At 39.1% G+C, this 19,163-nt stretch overlaps 1 protein-coding gene across 1 annotated transcript; it reads right to left on the reverse strand.

The window, feature by feature from the left end:
* Window positions 1-3,335: 3,335 nt before the first annotated feature.
* Window positions 3,336-12,082, reverse strand: LOC139477151 (myelin-associated glycoprotein-like). Its single transcript, XM_071259701.1, has 11 exons — window positions 11,791-12,082; window positions 10,874-11,173; window positions 8,310-8,576; window positions 7,765-7,887; window positions 6,206-6,227; window positions 5,883-5,938; window positions 5,601-5,622; window positions 5,363-5,418; window positions 4,061-4,177; window positions 3,866-3,881; window positions 3,336-3,537 (listed from the first exon to the last, which is right to left on the reverse strand). The coding sequence occupies exons 1-11, from the start codon at window positions 12,080-12,082 to the stop codon at window positions 3,336-3,338; spliced, it is 1,473 nt and encodes a 490-aa protein (XP_071115802.1).
* Between the last annotated feature and the right edge of the window lie 7,081 nt (window positions 12,083-19,163).

The following is a 19,163-nucleotide window of genomic DNA, read 5'->3' on the forward strand; positions in this document are numbered from 1 at the left end:
ATCTAGAAATATCGATTCAATGTGGGTACTCTAAAACCAAGATGAACGTAGCCTTTCCTGTACTCGGCAATGGCGCACTAATCAGCTTCAGTTTCCATGAGTCAATGAAACGTGGGCAAGTTTGTTTATAGCAAGGAAGTATTATTGCAAATGTGTCAGTTCACGCGATTTAGCGTCACGCACTTGGGGAAGTGGGTAGCCCAGTGGTTTAAGCTTTGCTTCTTCACACCAAAGACCAGGATTAGATAACAACATAGACGTAATGCGTGAACCCCATGTCTGGTGTACACGGGGATCGATATGGTTGAAAAATACAAACGAAAACTGTGTTTGCATGAGCTGTCGTCGGGAAAACTAATTTACCAGATGTAATTCTGCATAAAACGTAACCATCATGTTTGTATGTTTGTTTGTTTGTGGTTTAATGCCGCACTCAGCACTATTCTAGACATACGACGGCTGTCTGTTAATAATCGGGTGTGGACCAGAAATTCTACTGATTAAGACCATGAACATCGATCCATGCAATTGGGATACGATGACATGCATCGACCAAGTCAGCGTGCCTGACCACCCGATCCCGTTAGTCGCCTCTTACGACAAACATGGGTTGCTGAAGAACAAATCTAACCCTAATCCCTAATCCCTAATCCGTATCCCAAATCTGTGTACACGAAAAAGTACGCGTTTCATTTCAATCATTATAAAACACACACACTCACGCACGCACACACACACACACTCACGCACGCACGCACGCACGCACACACACACACACACACACACACACACTGCCCGTCGACAGCACAGTTCTGACAATCTGGGTAATGCAGAAGACTGAAGTGCTTGTGGAAAGTTCTTGGTGGGTTCGACTGGGCAGCGAGGCTTCCCGTGAGTCCCATGTGCTGTCTGGGCTGCATATAGAGCGGATGAGAGTACTGAGCTGATAATAAGCCTTTACCCGTCTGACTGCCAGGATCTCCCAAACTCTTTTAGCTTCATTTTACTGAGAATTTGATGTGGTAATTTTCTATTTTTGTATCTTCAGCAGTTGATCCTATAGTGAGGAACTCGGTTTTGTTATCCTTCAACTAATACTGTATAATTCCGCATATCCAGGTGTGTTTTAAATTGCATCTGAAATATATATAACATATGGGGAAATATATGTGAACCATTACGCAACGAGTTGACAATTGTTTTAGGTATGCCTGTTTGCGCTAAGATGGAACAAGGTCGCAAAAGTGGATATATCACAGGGGCACAAGTCGCTATTCGGCTTGTCCCGGAATAACATGAGTTGGTCACGAATGCTCACTGTCCACGATGATACATCCTGGTGACTGGCATGCCAATTTTGCAAACATTCAATTACTATCTGTTGATTATCATTATGATATATAAAACAAAATATACATCGAAAATCACTTTTGCATTTTTTTTTGCAGTGTATATAACAGCTTTGTCCACATGTCTATCAGAATACTCTCATTGTATCATCCCTCTAGTGTTTACACCTTATTACGCTAATACATTCCAAATCAAGGTGCAAATGCATCTATTGATATAGTGCATATCTTCAACAGAAAAATAATTGGGTGGGTGGAAAACTAAGGTGGATGTTAAAGCAAGGGAAAATCTCAACTCCATGTAACAGGTGACAATTTAATAATTTTTCTGTCACGTGTCATTTTGTGGAAACGAACGTGATTGCTTGAAGTATGCAGCTACAGTATACATGAAGTGTACTTTCATTATAAGAGATGGACATCAATGTGATTTCAGATGAGTGAGTGAGTGAGTGAGTGAGTGAGTGATATATATCATGTCGTGTCATTTTATTAAGTGGAAAAAGACCGAAGTGATGAGACCCACGATCATGGGTATTGTGTTGATCAACATAAAAACATAATACTCATATCTGGGAAACGAACCCGGTATCATAACATTCCGGCCATGTCTTATAGTGGTGCAAGTGACATCAAAAGATCAGAATATAGGAAGTCGAACACATTCGGATCCTGGAACGGTTTAAGGATGCAACTATACACAGCGAGTATCTCATATAGTAATGTTCATCTCTATCTTGTTATGTATTAAATGTCAAGTAGATGACGCGAGACATATATCAGTAGTTTATATGCATGAGTGAGAATTTTCCCGCTAACGATAGCAGTTAATTTAAGCGAGTGAGTGAGTGTGTTGGGTTTAACGCCGCTTTTAACAGTATTCCAGTTATGTCACAGCGTGTCAGTTTATTGTGGGAGGAAAGCCCAAAGTGATGCAGGTCTCAGACGTTTACCACTTTTAAACGTTTAAACATAATCGGGGCGAATCGGGATTCGAACCCACAATCATAGGTTTCTGGCGTTACCAAGGGACACAACTCTGCACAGCGAATTGCGGCGCCTTAGACGACTGGGCCACCCGTGCCCCCAGTTAATTTAAGAACCTTATTTAAACTGTAAATGTATTTCAGAAAGATCATGTCAACTTAATACGTTTTTGTATGTCTTCACTGCTTTGGTGACACCCACGAACACGGTGGTGACAAACAAAGTATTAAAATCAGGACGTATCAGGGATAACAGAGCCATGGCAACAGTCAAATGCAGGGCCTTAGACGACAGGACCCCCCGCTCCCTTCTTACTTGAATTAGCAAGTGCCAAGAGGCTATGAATATAGTGTTTCAGATTAATGAAAATATAACTATGAAAAGATGAGCTGTGTGATGATCACAAATAAGAAATAACAAATACAACAGGTAAATGTAATATTTATTGAAAAATTTATGTTTTACAAAATGATTGTTGTTCACATAATGTTGTATAAGAAATATAAGATAAGATAGAAGCTTCAAGTTTACAAGCTACCGGCTCGATCAGCGACGACAACGCACAGTAACTACATTTTTTTCTTTATTATAAGTCTTCATTACTGCATTGCACAAACTCGGCCATTCGCAAGTTCTGCAATGTACAAGCAAGTGTGCTGACGTCACACGACACAATCAACCATATTCCATAAATCCATATCGAACACCAGGATCTCGCAAGTTTCCCTGTATCGCACATAGGGGTGTATGTGGCTGCACCTGGTACTGTGGTCCTCTGTAGTGGAAGCTGAAGAGTGGAGAGACGTGTAGATGTGGAACTGTTCCCTCATACAAGGTTGCACCTGGTACTGTGGCCCTCTGTAGAGGAAGCTGAAGGGTGGAGAGACGTGTAGATGTGGAACTGTTCCCTCATACAAGGCTGCAGCTGGTACTGTGGTCCTATGTAGAGGAAGCTGAAGGGTGGAGAGACGTGTAGATGTGGAACTGTTCCCTCTACCCTCACATAAGGCTATCCCTGGTACGTTGGTCCTGTGTATAGGAAGCTGAAGAGTGGAGAGACGTGTAGATGTGAAACTGTTCCCTCAGTAGTCGCTCATAATCATGCAGGGATAAGGCATCCTCGTCATTGATGGAAGCGTACGGTGCATCACTGATGTCACAGGATAGTCTCTCCCCTACCACAGTGAGATATTCACCACATCTATAAATACAACATAACACTCTCATAAACTACAGATGACTTTGACTTCCACAGACGTTGAATGATACATGTGTTTAATTGAGGTTGGCAATGCAAATATGCAAAATATTTATATGGTAATATTTGCCCATCTTTCTCAATATAAAATACCAAATACAGGCATTGTTTATTTAGCTGTCAGATAACTTGTGTAAATGAAGTTTCACACAATAGTGAGCACCTGAACAAGTTGTTCAGTTGGGGCTTGTCCTAATTGCAGTTAATCATTAGTTGAGACCTAACATGAAAACTCTGTTAATTTACCCGAAACATAATATAATACATGTACCTTAAGCTGTGTCCCTCTGGAAGTAAAGAAAGGTTGAACTTGTCAAATCATGTAACGAATAAGACTTTGTGCAATGAATTTTCTTTTACAAAATACGAACAGGGCTGACGAACCCAAGACTTCAGCGTTTCCCGATACCTGAAAACGGTGAACTTATGGTTGATTGCATTTTAAGAGAGTAATTTGTTTACTTACCTTTCACGTCCTTGCAGCCAAGAATAGCAACTGCTGCAACAACAACTGTCACAGCGGTGAGTATAACAGAGTAGACGGCTACAATAGGGACGATGTCGTCTACGTTCACATCATCTTCTGCAGTAGGACAAAAGTTACTCACATGTATACTCAACATGAGAACGCCAACCATGCATTACCCTATTGCAACCATTCGGGATTCACCACCTAATGTTTTATGTTCATTTTAATATACATTTTAATTATCGGATATCAGAAATGTCCATGGAACGAACTATCTCTTGGGGTAACCTGGAACAATTAGTAAACTACGAACCCTATTTTTAGGCTGAGGAAACCCTGACTATATCACATAAAAGTGCAAAAAGAGAAGCGAGCAATGAGCAATGGATGAGGAATCGAATTTTCCTCATCACTCCAGCTTGGAAACGGTGTAAGAGTCTACTTCGAAACGACGGTAATTGAAATAAACCAGAATTTGTCATCCATAAAGTTGTATGTGTTGTTTTTCACTAACAAACTTCTCGAATGCCTATGACCATTACTGCTATGCAGGCCCATGGATTGGTTTCTCAAACATGGCGTATTACATAACCCTTGTAATGTTTCATGATGGCTCATTAGTATGTTTAAGAAGTGTCGTTAAAAATATATTATGGCTTTTAATAGTAAAAATACATATAACTAAAGAATGTCTCCTGTTGTATTGAGTGTAAGTTTCCTATTCTATGACAAGTATTATGAAATCTTTATTATGTTATATAAATATCCACATGAAAAAAGGGTTTGCTGTACATTTTAATGCACGAAACACACTTGTTAACTATAAAGGGAAAACATTCAGTTTCGCATAAAAGTGTAATTTATAGTATATAACGTTTCAATAATATTTTAACCACATGGATAAAAAGTGGATCTTTCACAAAACAACAATAAAATCTACATGTTCGTCTGTTAACTTTTTGACAAATAGACAACAACGAGCGAATTTACGTGTTTCCCTCGACATCTGTTGTGCAGTGACATTCTATGGATGACGTCAAGGAGTGCTACGACGTCAAGCAACGAGGTTAAAATAAAGGGAAATCTTGTAAAAAGAATATTGCATCACTACTCCTATTTGACGTTACTGTAAGGTCGTAAAATGGGAATGACGTCGTATCTTAGTCTAAGCTTCCCGGCTTCAGAAGGGAAATAGATTGACATAGATGGATTGAAGTCGTTAGAATAGTACCATACATATCAGTTCGAGTTGCGCGGTCATTACACAATCATACCAGTAGATAGCGTGAAAACACTAACCTTCTATCTCCTGGTAGCTATCTTCATTTTCCTCATCCCGGATATATGAGACCACGCTGATAGAAATGAATAATAATATCAAACATGATCTCGGACTGGATAACCTGTGATACACTATCAATTTACATTGTGCTCCAAACTGTATATAGTTTCACTCTCATAGCCATGCAAAATCATATCACTGCGTAGAGTGTAACTATTTATTCACTTCACTAGAGGATCGATGGCAGATACTCACCGATTATTAATGTATCCTCTCTCTGAAAGTAACAGTGTTCTGCAGTTAATTAGGTATATGAACAACATATGACTCTCTATCATTGCATAGCTTCAAACTAATTGTAAATAGTTTCAACAATGATATGTGACACCAGCGTTATCCAAATCAGGATAAGCAAGTACTATTTATCAAGAGTGGTACATGTGATGCTTCGTGATGTCCTCTTATAAAGTTTAAGAAGCATCATCAAAATTAATGTAAATTAGTTTTCAAATACTAATTTAGACTTACCCCGCCAACTTTCAATTTCCTGGTAGCTCCCGTCTGTTTCAGCGTCCCGGGTATATGTGACCACGCTGAGGGAAAGGAATGTTGAAAGTGATTGGAATAAAAGGAACTAATCAAGGCAACTAGCAAGCAGATAATTTGTGTTGTTGTTGATGTTGGTTTGTTGTTTTACGCCGCACTCAGCAATATTCCAGCTATATGATGGCCGAGATAATTTGTGACACAATCAATTTAGATTGTGTTCCAAATTGCATAGATACAGTTTTGTTCTTTTAGCCATGCAATGTTTAGGTGAACTATTTCCCCACCTCACTTGATAGATAGCAGATACTCACTGGTTATGAAAGTGTCCTCTCTCTGAAAGTTAGAGTTATGTGTAGATAATTATGTATACGAGTTTCAAGATAAATAACGGATCAACTAATTACTCTTATTATTACATACCTTTGAAATAATAATAAATAATTTGAACTTTGCACAACATGTGCATGTTTATCCAAATTTACGAATAAACGCGTCAAAGAAGTTCTACTTGTTATGAAGCCAGTGTAAACACCTACAGAAGCCCGGCACTGTAGTTTCAAGTACTGTTTATGATTAGTTAACGCATACCTTGATGGTTATGTTTGAAATTACTCGAAATTGGGTTGAAGGAAAGGAGAGCCAGGTTGACACTGTCAAGAAGATATAACCCTAGTTGACTTTAATTCACCTCATCACCTCATCTAAGTTTACAAGTGAGCTTATGTCATTGTGTTCCATTTTCAACATCTCTTCGCTGACACACTGTTTTTATGAGAATGAAAGCTTATAATAATCACAGTAATAATAATCTTCCTTAAACGCTGGTGTCAGCTTCCCCTTCCTCGCACGGACTTGGTTTTGATCCTTAACAGTTACTTATGCTGAATATCAAGGACAGGGTAACATGGCCTTCTTTTCGTTTATTCAAAATAAAATACAAGGAAGTAAACTATATAGTTGAAGAATAAATCCACTGATATCATATGTCAAGCCCCACGCATTCCACATATCCCCAAACCATCATTGTCATGCTGGTTTTATAGGATGAGACGTAGCGTAACAACAACTATATAATGTATTCCATGTTTCGCGTATTTCGTGTTCATCAATATCGTTTTCATTTAAGCTTTTACTTTAATACTGAGACTCGGACGAACGATTTTCGCATAACTTCACACAACCCCTAACTATACACATCACGTATCGTAATTGCATTAAATCTTCATGAATAACTTTAAATCCAGAATATATAGTGTACAGTTTGCAGTCAGAAAAGAAAATTGTTTCGTTGACATCAGTCGATCAGGTGAATACACGGCTCATTCGTAGTTAATCTAACTAAACGTCAGTTTCTAATATCTTGATCAAGGAACCAGTGGTCAATAATATGAACAACGACATACGATGCCTGGTTTATGTGAACACAACCACTTACTTCACATATGAAATTTAGGAGATAAACCTAGTGTGTGTTTAATATAGAGCTTTTGAAAGTAGATTTGATACCTGAATTTTTTATTAGAAACCAAAAGCAATAGCTCTTTACACTATCTAAGTATTTTTACATCATGTTTTCCGCCTGTAATATACTGCCACCCTGGATGGCAATAATGTAGAAACCGCGACACATTATTCAGCAACATTAATAAACTAAGATTAATATTTAATATTGCCAAACGGGTGGGTTTCCGATAGAAGTGCTTCTGAAATTTTCGTTCGTGGTAATGTGGTCATCTGCCAAATCATGGCCAAGAGTAGATGCGATACCGTCGGCGGACCAATCATAATGCAGGATTCTAAAATATTATGATAAAATAGTTAATGTGAGTCTCACCTTGTACTCATTCACACTCACACAACATAGTATTACCTTCACCTGTCTGTTTTCTACGAACAGCAAATATGACGACCACGGCGATGACGACGATCAGCACAGAACAAACAGCCGCCACGTAGACGATGGAAGAGACGCCAGCTTCAGTAACCTCATGTGCTGGAACATTAAATAAATAACAAAAGCATTGTTTAGGATTCTAATGTTTCCGATATATAACATATGGAATAAGCAGTCACTTTAATTTCTAAATGTAAAATTGTCGCACATCTTACGAGTTATCGGAACAGTTTCGTTTGTCGAATTAGGTAGTAAATAAACAATCGATTTCTCTCTTTAATACAGATCTTTGTTAATTTGATTCTGAATTAACAGAAACGCTTTGCCATTTGAAGGAATCTCAAGAATGACATTGACGTGATGTCACATCATCAGAATATAGTCAATATTACCTGTTTAAATGATTAATCATCTCTGTGGGTTTAGATAAAGTTGAAATGAATGAAATTGTTCATTACAGGAGTTATCCAAATAAATGTTACAGATTCTGTCTATCACCAGCAATGTTGTAGAAGTCTTACAGAAAACGTCCAGCGTCAGGTTCCGTGATGTATTCCAATATCTGTTGTTAACGTGACAGATGTACTGTCCAGACACAGATCTGTCAACAGCTGGTATATACAACACATCCCCCCTCTGTCCTGTGATCTCCCTCTGTCTGGATGTGTCCCACCAGGTCACAGTGCAGGCGGGGTGACAACAAGCAGAACATCTCACTGTGAGAGGGTCACCTTCTTCTGCCTTTAGCCTGTCACTTGTACCGTTAAACTGTATCTTGTCAGGTCCATCTGGAATGTTTAATGTACTATGGTCATTAGTTCCCCACTGTATCACCAGCTAACAACGGAAAAGGGGGAAGGGGGGATGAGTGAGTGAGTGAGTGAGTGAGTGGGGGGTTGGGTGAGTGAGTGAGTGAGTGAGTGAGTGAGTGAGCGAGTGAGTTGGGTATAACAATGCTTCTAAAATGATTCCAGTTATATCACGGTGTGTCGGCTTTATGTGGTAGGTCTTAAACGTTTGCCACTTCAGCGAAACCCACGAGCATGGGTATCATGCTGACAAACCTAGATACATAATCGGGGCGAACCGGGATTCGAACCAACAATCAACTCTGCACAGCAAATCGCAGTGCCTTAGACGACAGGGCCCTGGAAGGAGGTATGAAAAGGAGAGGTACAGTGAAAGGTTGAAAAAGAGGAGACGCTGTAATTTTCACGATCAATTGAGGTCAGTGATTCTAGTTAAGGGAATACCCGATCATAAAATATTGAGGTTATACACACTTTGCATGATGACCTTGACCTTGACAGTCAACCCATCTTATTACAGAATACTCAGTTTTACATATGTAGTGTTGTTTAAGAGTATGTTGGTAAGTACGTATGTGATAGACAAAATTGGACCCAACATGTAACAAATGATTTCGTTGTAACGTGCAATGACAAGATCTTATTTCATGTTTAAGATGGGTGGAGAGGTAGCCTAGTGGTTTAAGCGTTCGCTCGTCACGTCGAAGACTCGGCACAAAGATTATATTTTTACCTAAATTAAAAATGCACTGATGCTCTGGGCATTTGAATTTGTCAAACCTCCAAGCAGTGGATGTACAACTTTGTATGTGAACATGAATTGATATATTCAATTAATTTGGAGTAGAAAAAGTTTCATTGCTAACAGACGGACCGACCTGTGGACAACGGACGTCGGACGAAGCCCATTATACAATTTTACATTGACAATAAGGGATCGTTTAACTGCTGATTAGCAACAGTGCATATAGCGTTCATATCTGATGGTACCTGCAAGGATTTCTTCCAGATAGAATGTATACAAGCATTTTCAGAATTCTCAGAAAAGAATGTACAAAGCATGTATCATAGCATGCTGGAAAATTGTTGCTTTTGAAACAGGAGTAAACGTGGCGATAAATAATAATAGCAGCGCACAAATGACAAGTCAAGATTAGGTAAGAGATATAAGTTTGCTTATGATCTAATACATGTTTATTTTGTTACGGAATTTGCATTTGCAGGGGGGGGGGGGGGGGAGGGGGTTAATGTGTCATGGCTGTGGTTTACAATGAAGACAGGTTAGACGCACAAATCAGAATCACGCATGGACGCTGAGTTTAGGGGCATCAAACAATGATTGATATATAAGTAATCGTTTGAAAGTTGAAAGATTAATATGTCGTGGCCCAGTGACCAGTGATTGCCATCAAGCCAATCACAAGCGTTAAGGTTAGCGTTCAGGTATTTGCGTCATTGGCGTCACATGTTCAGTGACAAGATTTCTTTCAGATCTTATAGATAAGTCGTGTCTGGAGAGGTTTACATTGGAAAGTTTGCATACCTGAGATGGTAAATGAAAGGTGTTTAACTATTTCAAGCTCTAGTTTTATGGGGCCAATACATGGGTCTGTAGAAAGGACGATTTAGCATAGTAACTTAGCCATTGTGAATTGGAATACATTCTTTCTACCTAGATTTTCAACATATGCAATAGATATTCTAAGAACAACAGTATACCATATTTTAAATTATGCTTCTTAAAAAAGTTCCATTAAAAAAACACAGTCTCCTTGAATTAATATATTGTTGTTGAGACTACATTCAAATTGCTAACAACCATAAATGGTGTATGGATAAGGAATATGTACCACGAGATATCAGGTTAAACTGATGTTTCACTATATGCTATTCAGCAATGTTCGTTCAACATGTCATGGTATTTGGTATATGTTTATTTGGTAATGGTTCACATATGTTTTATTTTTACCCTGATTTTAGATTTGTGCTTTACCATGCTCATAACTCATCTAAAAATGTATTTTTCACTCGTAAACATCCCTAGACCGCCTCTGTGGTCAAGTAGTAGAGCGTCCGCCCGGAGAGCGCAAGGGTCGGGCTTCTATCCGACACGACCCGCCGACATACTTTGATAACACTTCCGAACATAAACGTTATTATGAACGATGCACAATGCTTCAGAAAAAACAGTTCACACAAAACCGTCGCTTAGAATCACAGTTGCAAAGATAAGCTACTTCGTTCTGATACCTTAAACAAGGAAAGTTCTTACTCACAGTGAACCTCCAGTACATGTCCGTGACTCCAGTCAGACTCCAGCCCCTCCTCCAAAGCCTGGCAGATGTAGATGTCTCCCTGGTTCTCTCTCCTGATGTGGGTTATTGTCAGGACATCTCCACTTGTATAAGGCCCGTCACCAGATTCTAGCAGGGTCCTGTTCCTCCTCCAGGTGTATGTCATTGTCAGTGGGGGGTGGTCCGGAGGCAGACTCTGGGAGAAGGAGGAGCATGTCAGGGTGACATTCTCACCTGATACAGCTGAGGGAGGTCCTGTGATGTTAGGTGTGGTCGGCTTCTCTGTTAAAATATTAATATTTCAAAATAAACCAGTCAACCAGGACCAATTGTGTCGTTTTATATATCTAGTAAATGGAGTTCAAATTAACAATGTTTTATCATGATGTCTGGACCATTATATCACTGTAATATTCGAACCTCGTTACATTTATATTTTATCACCGACAACCGTTGAGGGTATTATCCCAAATCATGTCAGTATTCCAACATTACACTTTACTCAAATTAAACTGTTTCAGTTCTTTTCTTCATTATGTTATGTCATGGAATTTCCTTTGTAGCCAATGGCAAGAGGTTTTGAAATCTTGAAATTACAAATGAAAGTGATAATTCCCAGGGCACATTTCCCGTGACACAACTGCGAGGCACAAGTGATGAATGTGACGAGCATGAGCTGCCTTGCGAAATACTTGAACCCTCCTGACCAAAGGTGTATGAAACATTAAAAAGTCATATACCACTCCTATCCTTATACTTCTAACGGTTTTTCTTTCTTCACAACTAAAGGGTCTGCTACCAGTGATTACTTTCTGACATTGTTTATTTATTACCGTAATGCAGCTTAATACACTTTCATTTCTTGGAATATTCTTCGGTTAACCACAGGTAATACTTACGTGACACAACAAGGATCTGCCTACATCCAGGTATTATCTGTTTGCCGCTTCCTTGACAGTAGTAAGTACCAGCGTCCTGTACAGTAACATTGTAGATGGTAAACCTCAGCTGTCCGGTCTGTGATAGTGAGTCCTCCCCTGTGTATCTGATCCTGGTCGTGTAGCCGGTGTTACTGTTGTTGAGTACCCCTACACGGTGTGACTTAGGTATAACCACAAACAGTCGTACAGCTTCTGAACCATTCACCCATACGTAATATGGGAAGCTGACATTATCTGGGTTCATGGTCATGTCAACATCGTAGCCAATACGTGTGACGGTGTGTGGGTATTCAGTTGTCATGGAGGCAAGAGCTGCACACAGAACACATAACCGTCATAGACACGTATGTTGGTTAACATTGATAGAAATATCAAATGTTGCAAACTATTAAGGCAAAAATAAGTTTTAATAAGCACAGCTCAATATAATACCAAATTATGTTTACGTAAACATATACATACCACACACATATATTCCTCCGACCACAACGTAAAACAGAACCATAGCCGTCACTGTGGTGAGTTAATACTGCCAGATCTGGTTTGTGATTTGTTTGTAAAGCCTCACAATATTCAGTTTCGCTCCATATTATTTCCTTATAAAAGTTGGTCATTTCCCGTTGTACGTGATGTTGGGGAAATGTATTACCCGACACTGTACATATCTTTGTGTAGACATGCCCCCTGTGGACCCGGGGAAGAATAAGTTACCCAATCATTCTATTGTTTGTTTGGAGAGGCTCAGTGACATGACTGATTTTGACTTACAGACAATTTCCAATGACAGGTTTGCCTTGCCCAGACTGAATTTTCAAGCAGTCATGATGTAGCAGGAATATTGCTGACTGTGTCGTTAAAATAAGTATAAAATAGCTATGAATGGTTATGGCATTATACTCTCGTTTCGTGTTAAAAAGGGGGGGCGGGCACGGGGGGCTCAGTCGTATAAGGCGCCGCGATTCGCTGTGCAGAGTTGCGTCCCCTGGACATGCCAGAAACCTAGGATTGTAGGTTCTAATCCCGATTATGTTTCTAGGTTTGTCAGCACCATACCCGTTTCACCAAAGGGGTAAACGTCTGAGACCAGCATCGCCTCGACATATCTGTAGTATTGTTAAAAGCGGCGTTAAACCTAACTCACTCACTCACTCACTCACTCGTTGTCATATTGGTGCTTGGGAACTTAGTGTATGGAGCTTGTTTGACCGAACGTATAACAAATACAATGAAGCTATAAACCTGCTCACATTGACATTATCAATGGAACTTATAGCATGGAACTTCGCCCTTCGTCTTACGCCCTTTCGGTAGGTAGCAGAGTGTGATTATGTATAACATATTTAATATAAACGCAATATATGGTACAGATCCCTGAAACGAGAAACATTTGAATGGCGTTACATTTTTTACATTTATAACAAAGTAAGGTAGTTTACCACCATGGCAGCTGTCTGTTGAGGGAGTGTTGAATGTCCAATTCTGTGTACCACATGTTCCTCATAATCATGATATTTTTCTACATATGCACTTTATATGTCCAGTGGGGTTTTCTAAAATGATTTGCTGACGTTGAAGGTTAAGTTAGAAAAATATGACTTATCATTAAAATTATTATTAATCCCCATAATGCAAAGCTACGGCTTTTTATAACAGTGTGCACTTCAGTTTAATGAATAAATAAAGTCAACAAAACTTCCTTAAATAAACCTAGTCTAATAGTTGTTTTTATTAACACGGCTTGAGTGGATGAATACACACTCGCAAGTGTCAGTGACGACGTGTTTGTACGTACACAATGAAAAATATACTCAACAACAAAAGTTCCTGTGACACCAATATTTTAGTGTATTTTTCAAACAAGTAAAGTTTGGTTTTCAATATTGTAGAACATGTATGAGTCAAGTCACAAAAACGCAACTGCTACAAAAAAGCATGAATTCCATGCAAAAGTTGCCTTTATGCAAGCCCCATGCATTTCACTACCCAAGAATGGGTATAAAAAATTGTGCGTTAACGGAATTCCATATGCATTGTTTAGCATCGTGCTGACAACAACCATTCATAAAACAACAGAATTACGCAATTATTCAACATTCAACATGCCATGCCTGTCCTAAAATGGGTGTCTGCGAGTCATTGGTATACTTGAAGCAGGATCGAGTCAACGTGATGTTGCATGACCATTTAACGTCCACAGAAATACCATTTTGTGTTTATGGCAACGTTGGCAACAGACGAATGCAGTCAGAGACAATCCTCGGAGTGGCAGGCCATGCATAACCAATAATCGACAAGACAACTGGATTCGAACAACACACCTACGAAATCGATTCCAGCCAGCAACAGTGACTGCAAGAAGCATCCCTGGCCTTCGACGAATATCTTCACAAACTGTACGTCGTCGCCTCAGATGTGCAGCCATTGTAGGCAGAAGACCCGCCAAACGTCCCATTTTGACAGGAAACCACCGTCAAGCACGACAAGCACGTCTATAGTGGTGCAGACCCTGGACGACCATGCAGTGGGGACAAGTTCTATTCACTGACGAGTCTCGTTTTCACCTCAGCCACAGCGATGGACAGATTTGAGTGTACCGACGTCGAGGTGAACGTTACGTCAATCATTGTGTCATGGAAGAACATCGGTTCGGGGGCGGCGGCCTTATGGTATGGGGTGTGATTACAGCAAGACAGAGGACCCGTTTGTTAGTGGTAGGGGGAAATTTCAAAGGACAGCACTACCCCCACGAGATCATCAGCCTATAACTGTCCATACGTCACTGTATACGGAATTGGGATATGTCCTGGGGAAATGTTTGTTTAAAGGAAATTTGCTTTGTTAATCATTTAATGTAATCAATACGAAACCAAATATATGCTATGAGGAAGTGTTAACATATGATATGCATAAGAAATTGCGGCGAGTAAATTCATGAGCAAGTCAGTTGGATGTATTAAGTCTCTTTGAACAGTATTTCACTTATATGGAGGCGTCTCAACCTGATGTTGGTGGAAACCAAAGGCTTCGCAGGTCGTCAGTGTTTTGGTGACATAAAAGCAACAAAACCATCTCCATATTCAGTTAAATCAAAAACCGACTAGAACTTAAGCATATATATGTAGTAAGTGAGTGGGTGAGTAAAAACTGGCTTCACTCGTCCCATGTGGTGAACCGAGCCCTGTCAGTCAGGGTTATGATCGAATTCTTTAAGCATAAGACTATAGGGCGCAACTTTTCATCAGTTGATAACACAGGCATGAGCACACTGAGACCCTAATTTGGCATAGGGATACCATGTTACACGCTTCAATGTCTTGCGTTTTGTGACGCTACAGGGAAACGACAACTGGTACATGTTTTCCCAGATCGATATATGCAGTGTGTGTGAGAGAGGGGCAGTGCTAAAAATATTTAGGTGAAAGCGAAATATTTAAGTAAGGGTGCGTCGATAAAACATGGGTCGTATACACGTACGAGTTACCTCCCCTTAAACTTTTTAAACATCTTAAGCTTCCACAGCGGTGCGCAAAATACAATGAGTTGGATCTAGTGCTGCTTTAATGAGTTTCAGCTATATCATAGCGTGTCTGCTTTGTGTGAGTAAATTTGAAATCATGACTTTAGGATATATGCATGCAACTCTTTCAAGCAAATTGCGGTGCCTTATACCACACGTAAGATGTTATCTCATTCCGTTCATCTTCCGAGTATTTCTTTCTCTTCATCTCTCGCCGTCCATTTCCTGATATCTTCCTGTCATCTCTTTTCCTTCAGCTTCCATCGTTTTAAGTAATGACACAAATGTATACCGTACCAAGTTTTAATATTTCATTGTGTAAAATATATTAATTATATCATAAAAGACAAGGTTTTATGAAACAAATTAAACAATATATATAAAACGGATATCTATTCATTTAAACTTTGATTTTTTCATACGAAAATATTAAAATAAAAATAAAATATAATATACGTTCAAATGATCAGTCAATCAGCACATGCTGCAATTTGAACTACATAATGCCTGTCAGATATAGCAGCAAAACCTGCTATAATAAATAGTATAAAGGGGATTATTTGCTAAACAAGAGGATATTTTAAGGTTTCTTTAAACACAACAGAAAAATACTTTGAATTTGAACACTCCCATGACAGTGGGGCCAGGTAAGGAGTTGGAAACCGGTTTAGAATTAAGCTCCCACACCCTCTGTTTATTGCTTGTCGTAAATGCCTCAACTGATTGCCATCTTGCACCGAGGATGTGGATTATTGTTCATGCTCCCTGCTACTAGTTTGTCTGGTCCAGAATTGATTCTTTACAGGTCGACGTGATATTGCTGGATTCATGATATCTGCAACACACACTCTTAATGATATATTCTATAAACGTCTCTTACGGGTCTAACTGGTTGGGGTACGGGCAACCGTGTTTCGATAGAAAGATTGTTTCCAGATTAGAAGATCATCCTATGCTTGTCTAAAAAGCCACTTAGTGGATCAAGCAGTTATGCTCTGTGACTTGGTTGACTGCGTGTCACGGTACCCGTACCAGTCGTTGCTCATATCAATCGCTGAGGTGTCTGGAGCACATACAGGCCGCCATCATGTACGTAGCTGGAGTACTGCTGAGTGCGGCGTTAAGCAAACAAACATGATTACATCCCGTTTTTGTCTTTCTCACCTCTCTGTCTCCACGATAACCAACACGTGGCATCAATAAGCTTATGGTTGAACATCACTTGACACATGTATTAAATGTGACCCCTTTCAACACTGTGATGTATAATGTAGTCATCTCTACAACATGTTTGCTCGTGTGTGTTCCCCTAATTCGTAAGGGGCGGTCGGGTAGCCAAGTGGTTGAAGCGTTCGCTCGTCACGCCGAAGACCCGGGTTCGATTACCGACATGGGTACAGTGTGTGAAGCCCATTTCTGGTGTTCCCCGCCGTGATATTGCTGGAATATTGCTAAAGGTGGCGTCAAACCATACTCATCTAATTCGTAAATCGATGAAACTGATATTAAACTAGAAAGTTAAACTTATTAAAATTTAGTTTTATTCATATCAATGTTTGACTAATACGTGGCATGTAATATCATTTGGAACTAATTTAGTATTCCTGTATTTTCTATGCACAAATTACTTCCAGGAATTCTTATCCTGAAGGTCGATGGTTGATCCCTGGCCGCATCATGACAGATGACGTTAAAGATGTTACCTTGTTACCTTGGCTGACGGTCAGCTCGATAGGAATGCTATACATCAAGAGGCGGTCGTCCAGGAGTCAGTAGCATGTTTCACGCTGGTTGGTTGGTGTTGATTTGTTGTTTAACGTCGCACTCAGCAATATTCCAACTATATGACGGCGGTCTGTAAATAATGGAGTCTCGACCAGACAATCCAGTGATTAATATCATGAACATCGATAACTGACCAAAGACTGAAGTGTTGCATGACTCTTACCACTTTATTGAAATCCACGACCACAGTTATAAAGCTGACAAACCGGGACACATAATCAACTCATTTGTCCATTCGTCACCACTTATGATCAATTTATGTTATGGACGACAATACGAAAACCAATCTGAATGCGCGTAAAGATTGAGGTACTTTGATAAAAATAATGCAGTACTTAACTCAATTATGGCATAATGTGATAATTTATAATTATAAATAGTCAATTTGATATTAGAATTAATAGTTCAGTGCTGCAAATTCAGACATAACCAACCCATAGATACATGTATCATTACACATGTGAAATTTCAACCAAATATGATAACCCTAAGTCGTTTAGGGGAAATCTTTAATGAACACCTCTCGTAGCATGTTCTGTATCATGGCATCTGTATCTGGAGTACGTAAAGATATGCTTTCTAAATGATTGAATACTTAACACTGATAGTCTTATCCTTCATATTATCTGTTATCAAACGTATCTATATTTCAGAGTTAAAGCACGAAATATGGAGGACAATGAAAGTCAGTTTCAGGATGACCACAGCCGTTTGTCTATGCGACAAAACGTAATCAATGAACTCTAAAACATAGTTCACCTTCTTCACATGATCTGGTAATAGTCTTCCTCTGCGCGAGTGACCATCAGGCAAGACCAACTGGTATTTCTGGCTTACTGTGTCGCCTTCTTTTACTCGATATTCAATAACACAATGGTAACATTTGTGCAATGTAAGAAATCGTAAAGGGGTAACTGTATACTGGATGACTGTCCTATGCTAATTTGTTTAATTCATCACTGCAGGTCCACAACCCAATAATAAAATTGCACTATTGCAGAACAAATTAGCTTTATTTTACTGGATGTAATTTCAGTTGTAATGCACAGGGTTTTATAGATTGATATTTCGATTATTTGTACAACACACATATTCTTCTTTATCGTAATTTTGCTAACGTAAAACATCACAATCATAAATACATCAACTCCGACATGTTTTTTCTTAATAATAATGTGAAACTTTGTTGATATATAACATGTTCAACATTATTTTAAAAGAAAGATAGTATCATGTTTCTTTAAAACATAGGTGCTACTTCCCTCTAATATATTATCACAATTTATATATGTTTGTTTGTTGTTCATTGCCGCACTAAGCAACATTTTAGCTATATGACATCAGTCTGTAAATAATCGATTCTGGACCAGACAATCTAGTGATTGACATCGCGAGCATCAACACACGCAAGTCGAATGAGATGTCATGCATCAAACAATTCAGAGAGCCACTTATGGCAAGCATGACGGCAAGCATGAGTTGCTGAAGAACAATTTTAACCCGGATCGTCACAGGTCTATTTATATATGAAGGTTTTACTCAAACTAGGGACACTTCTTCAAAGCACCACTTTTTCTTCACCCATGGGCATATACGAAGTTATTTTAGCTCGTTGTTTTTATCTTTTGTATTATGAATATGACAAGTCATAAAATGAAAAAAGGGAAACAAGATGACCACATGCTCAAAGATCCATACTACTTTCCGTTCATTTGATATCTACGCATGTATGTCTTCGCCTGTCATTTCTTGTATGTTTGTTTTCAGAGAGGCCTTGTGCTAAGTAATTATAACTTGTTTCATGTATTTGAATAGAGGAAAAAACCTTTTTCATTTGATATATTTAACGCAATATTTGTATTTCAATTTAGAATTCATACAAATATCGTGACCTCAACGTTTTAAGTTATCAATATATGCCCTAGTCAGAACAGGATCAGGGACTTATTGGTGAGGTATTGGCATGTCTTCATGTACATTTTGAGCTATAGCAACTACGCTATGTATATTCCTGGGTGTGTTTGCTAAA

The sequence above is a fragment of the Haliotis cracherodii genome, unplaced genomic scaffold (assembly GCF_022045235.1).
Source record: "Haliotis cracherodii isolate W230 unplaced genomic scaffold, xgHalCrac1.p SCAF_31, whole genome shotgun sequence".
Classification (NCBI taxonomy): domain Eukaryota; kingdom Metazoa; phylum Mollusca; class Gastropoda; order Lepetellida; family Haliotidae; genus Haliotis; species Haliotis cracherodii.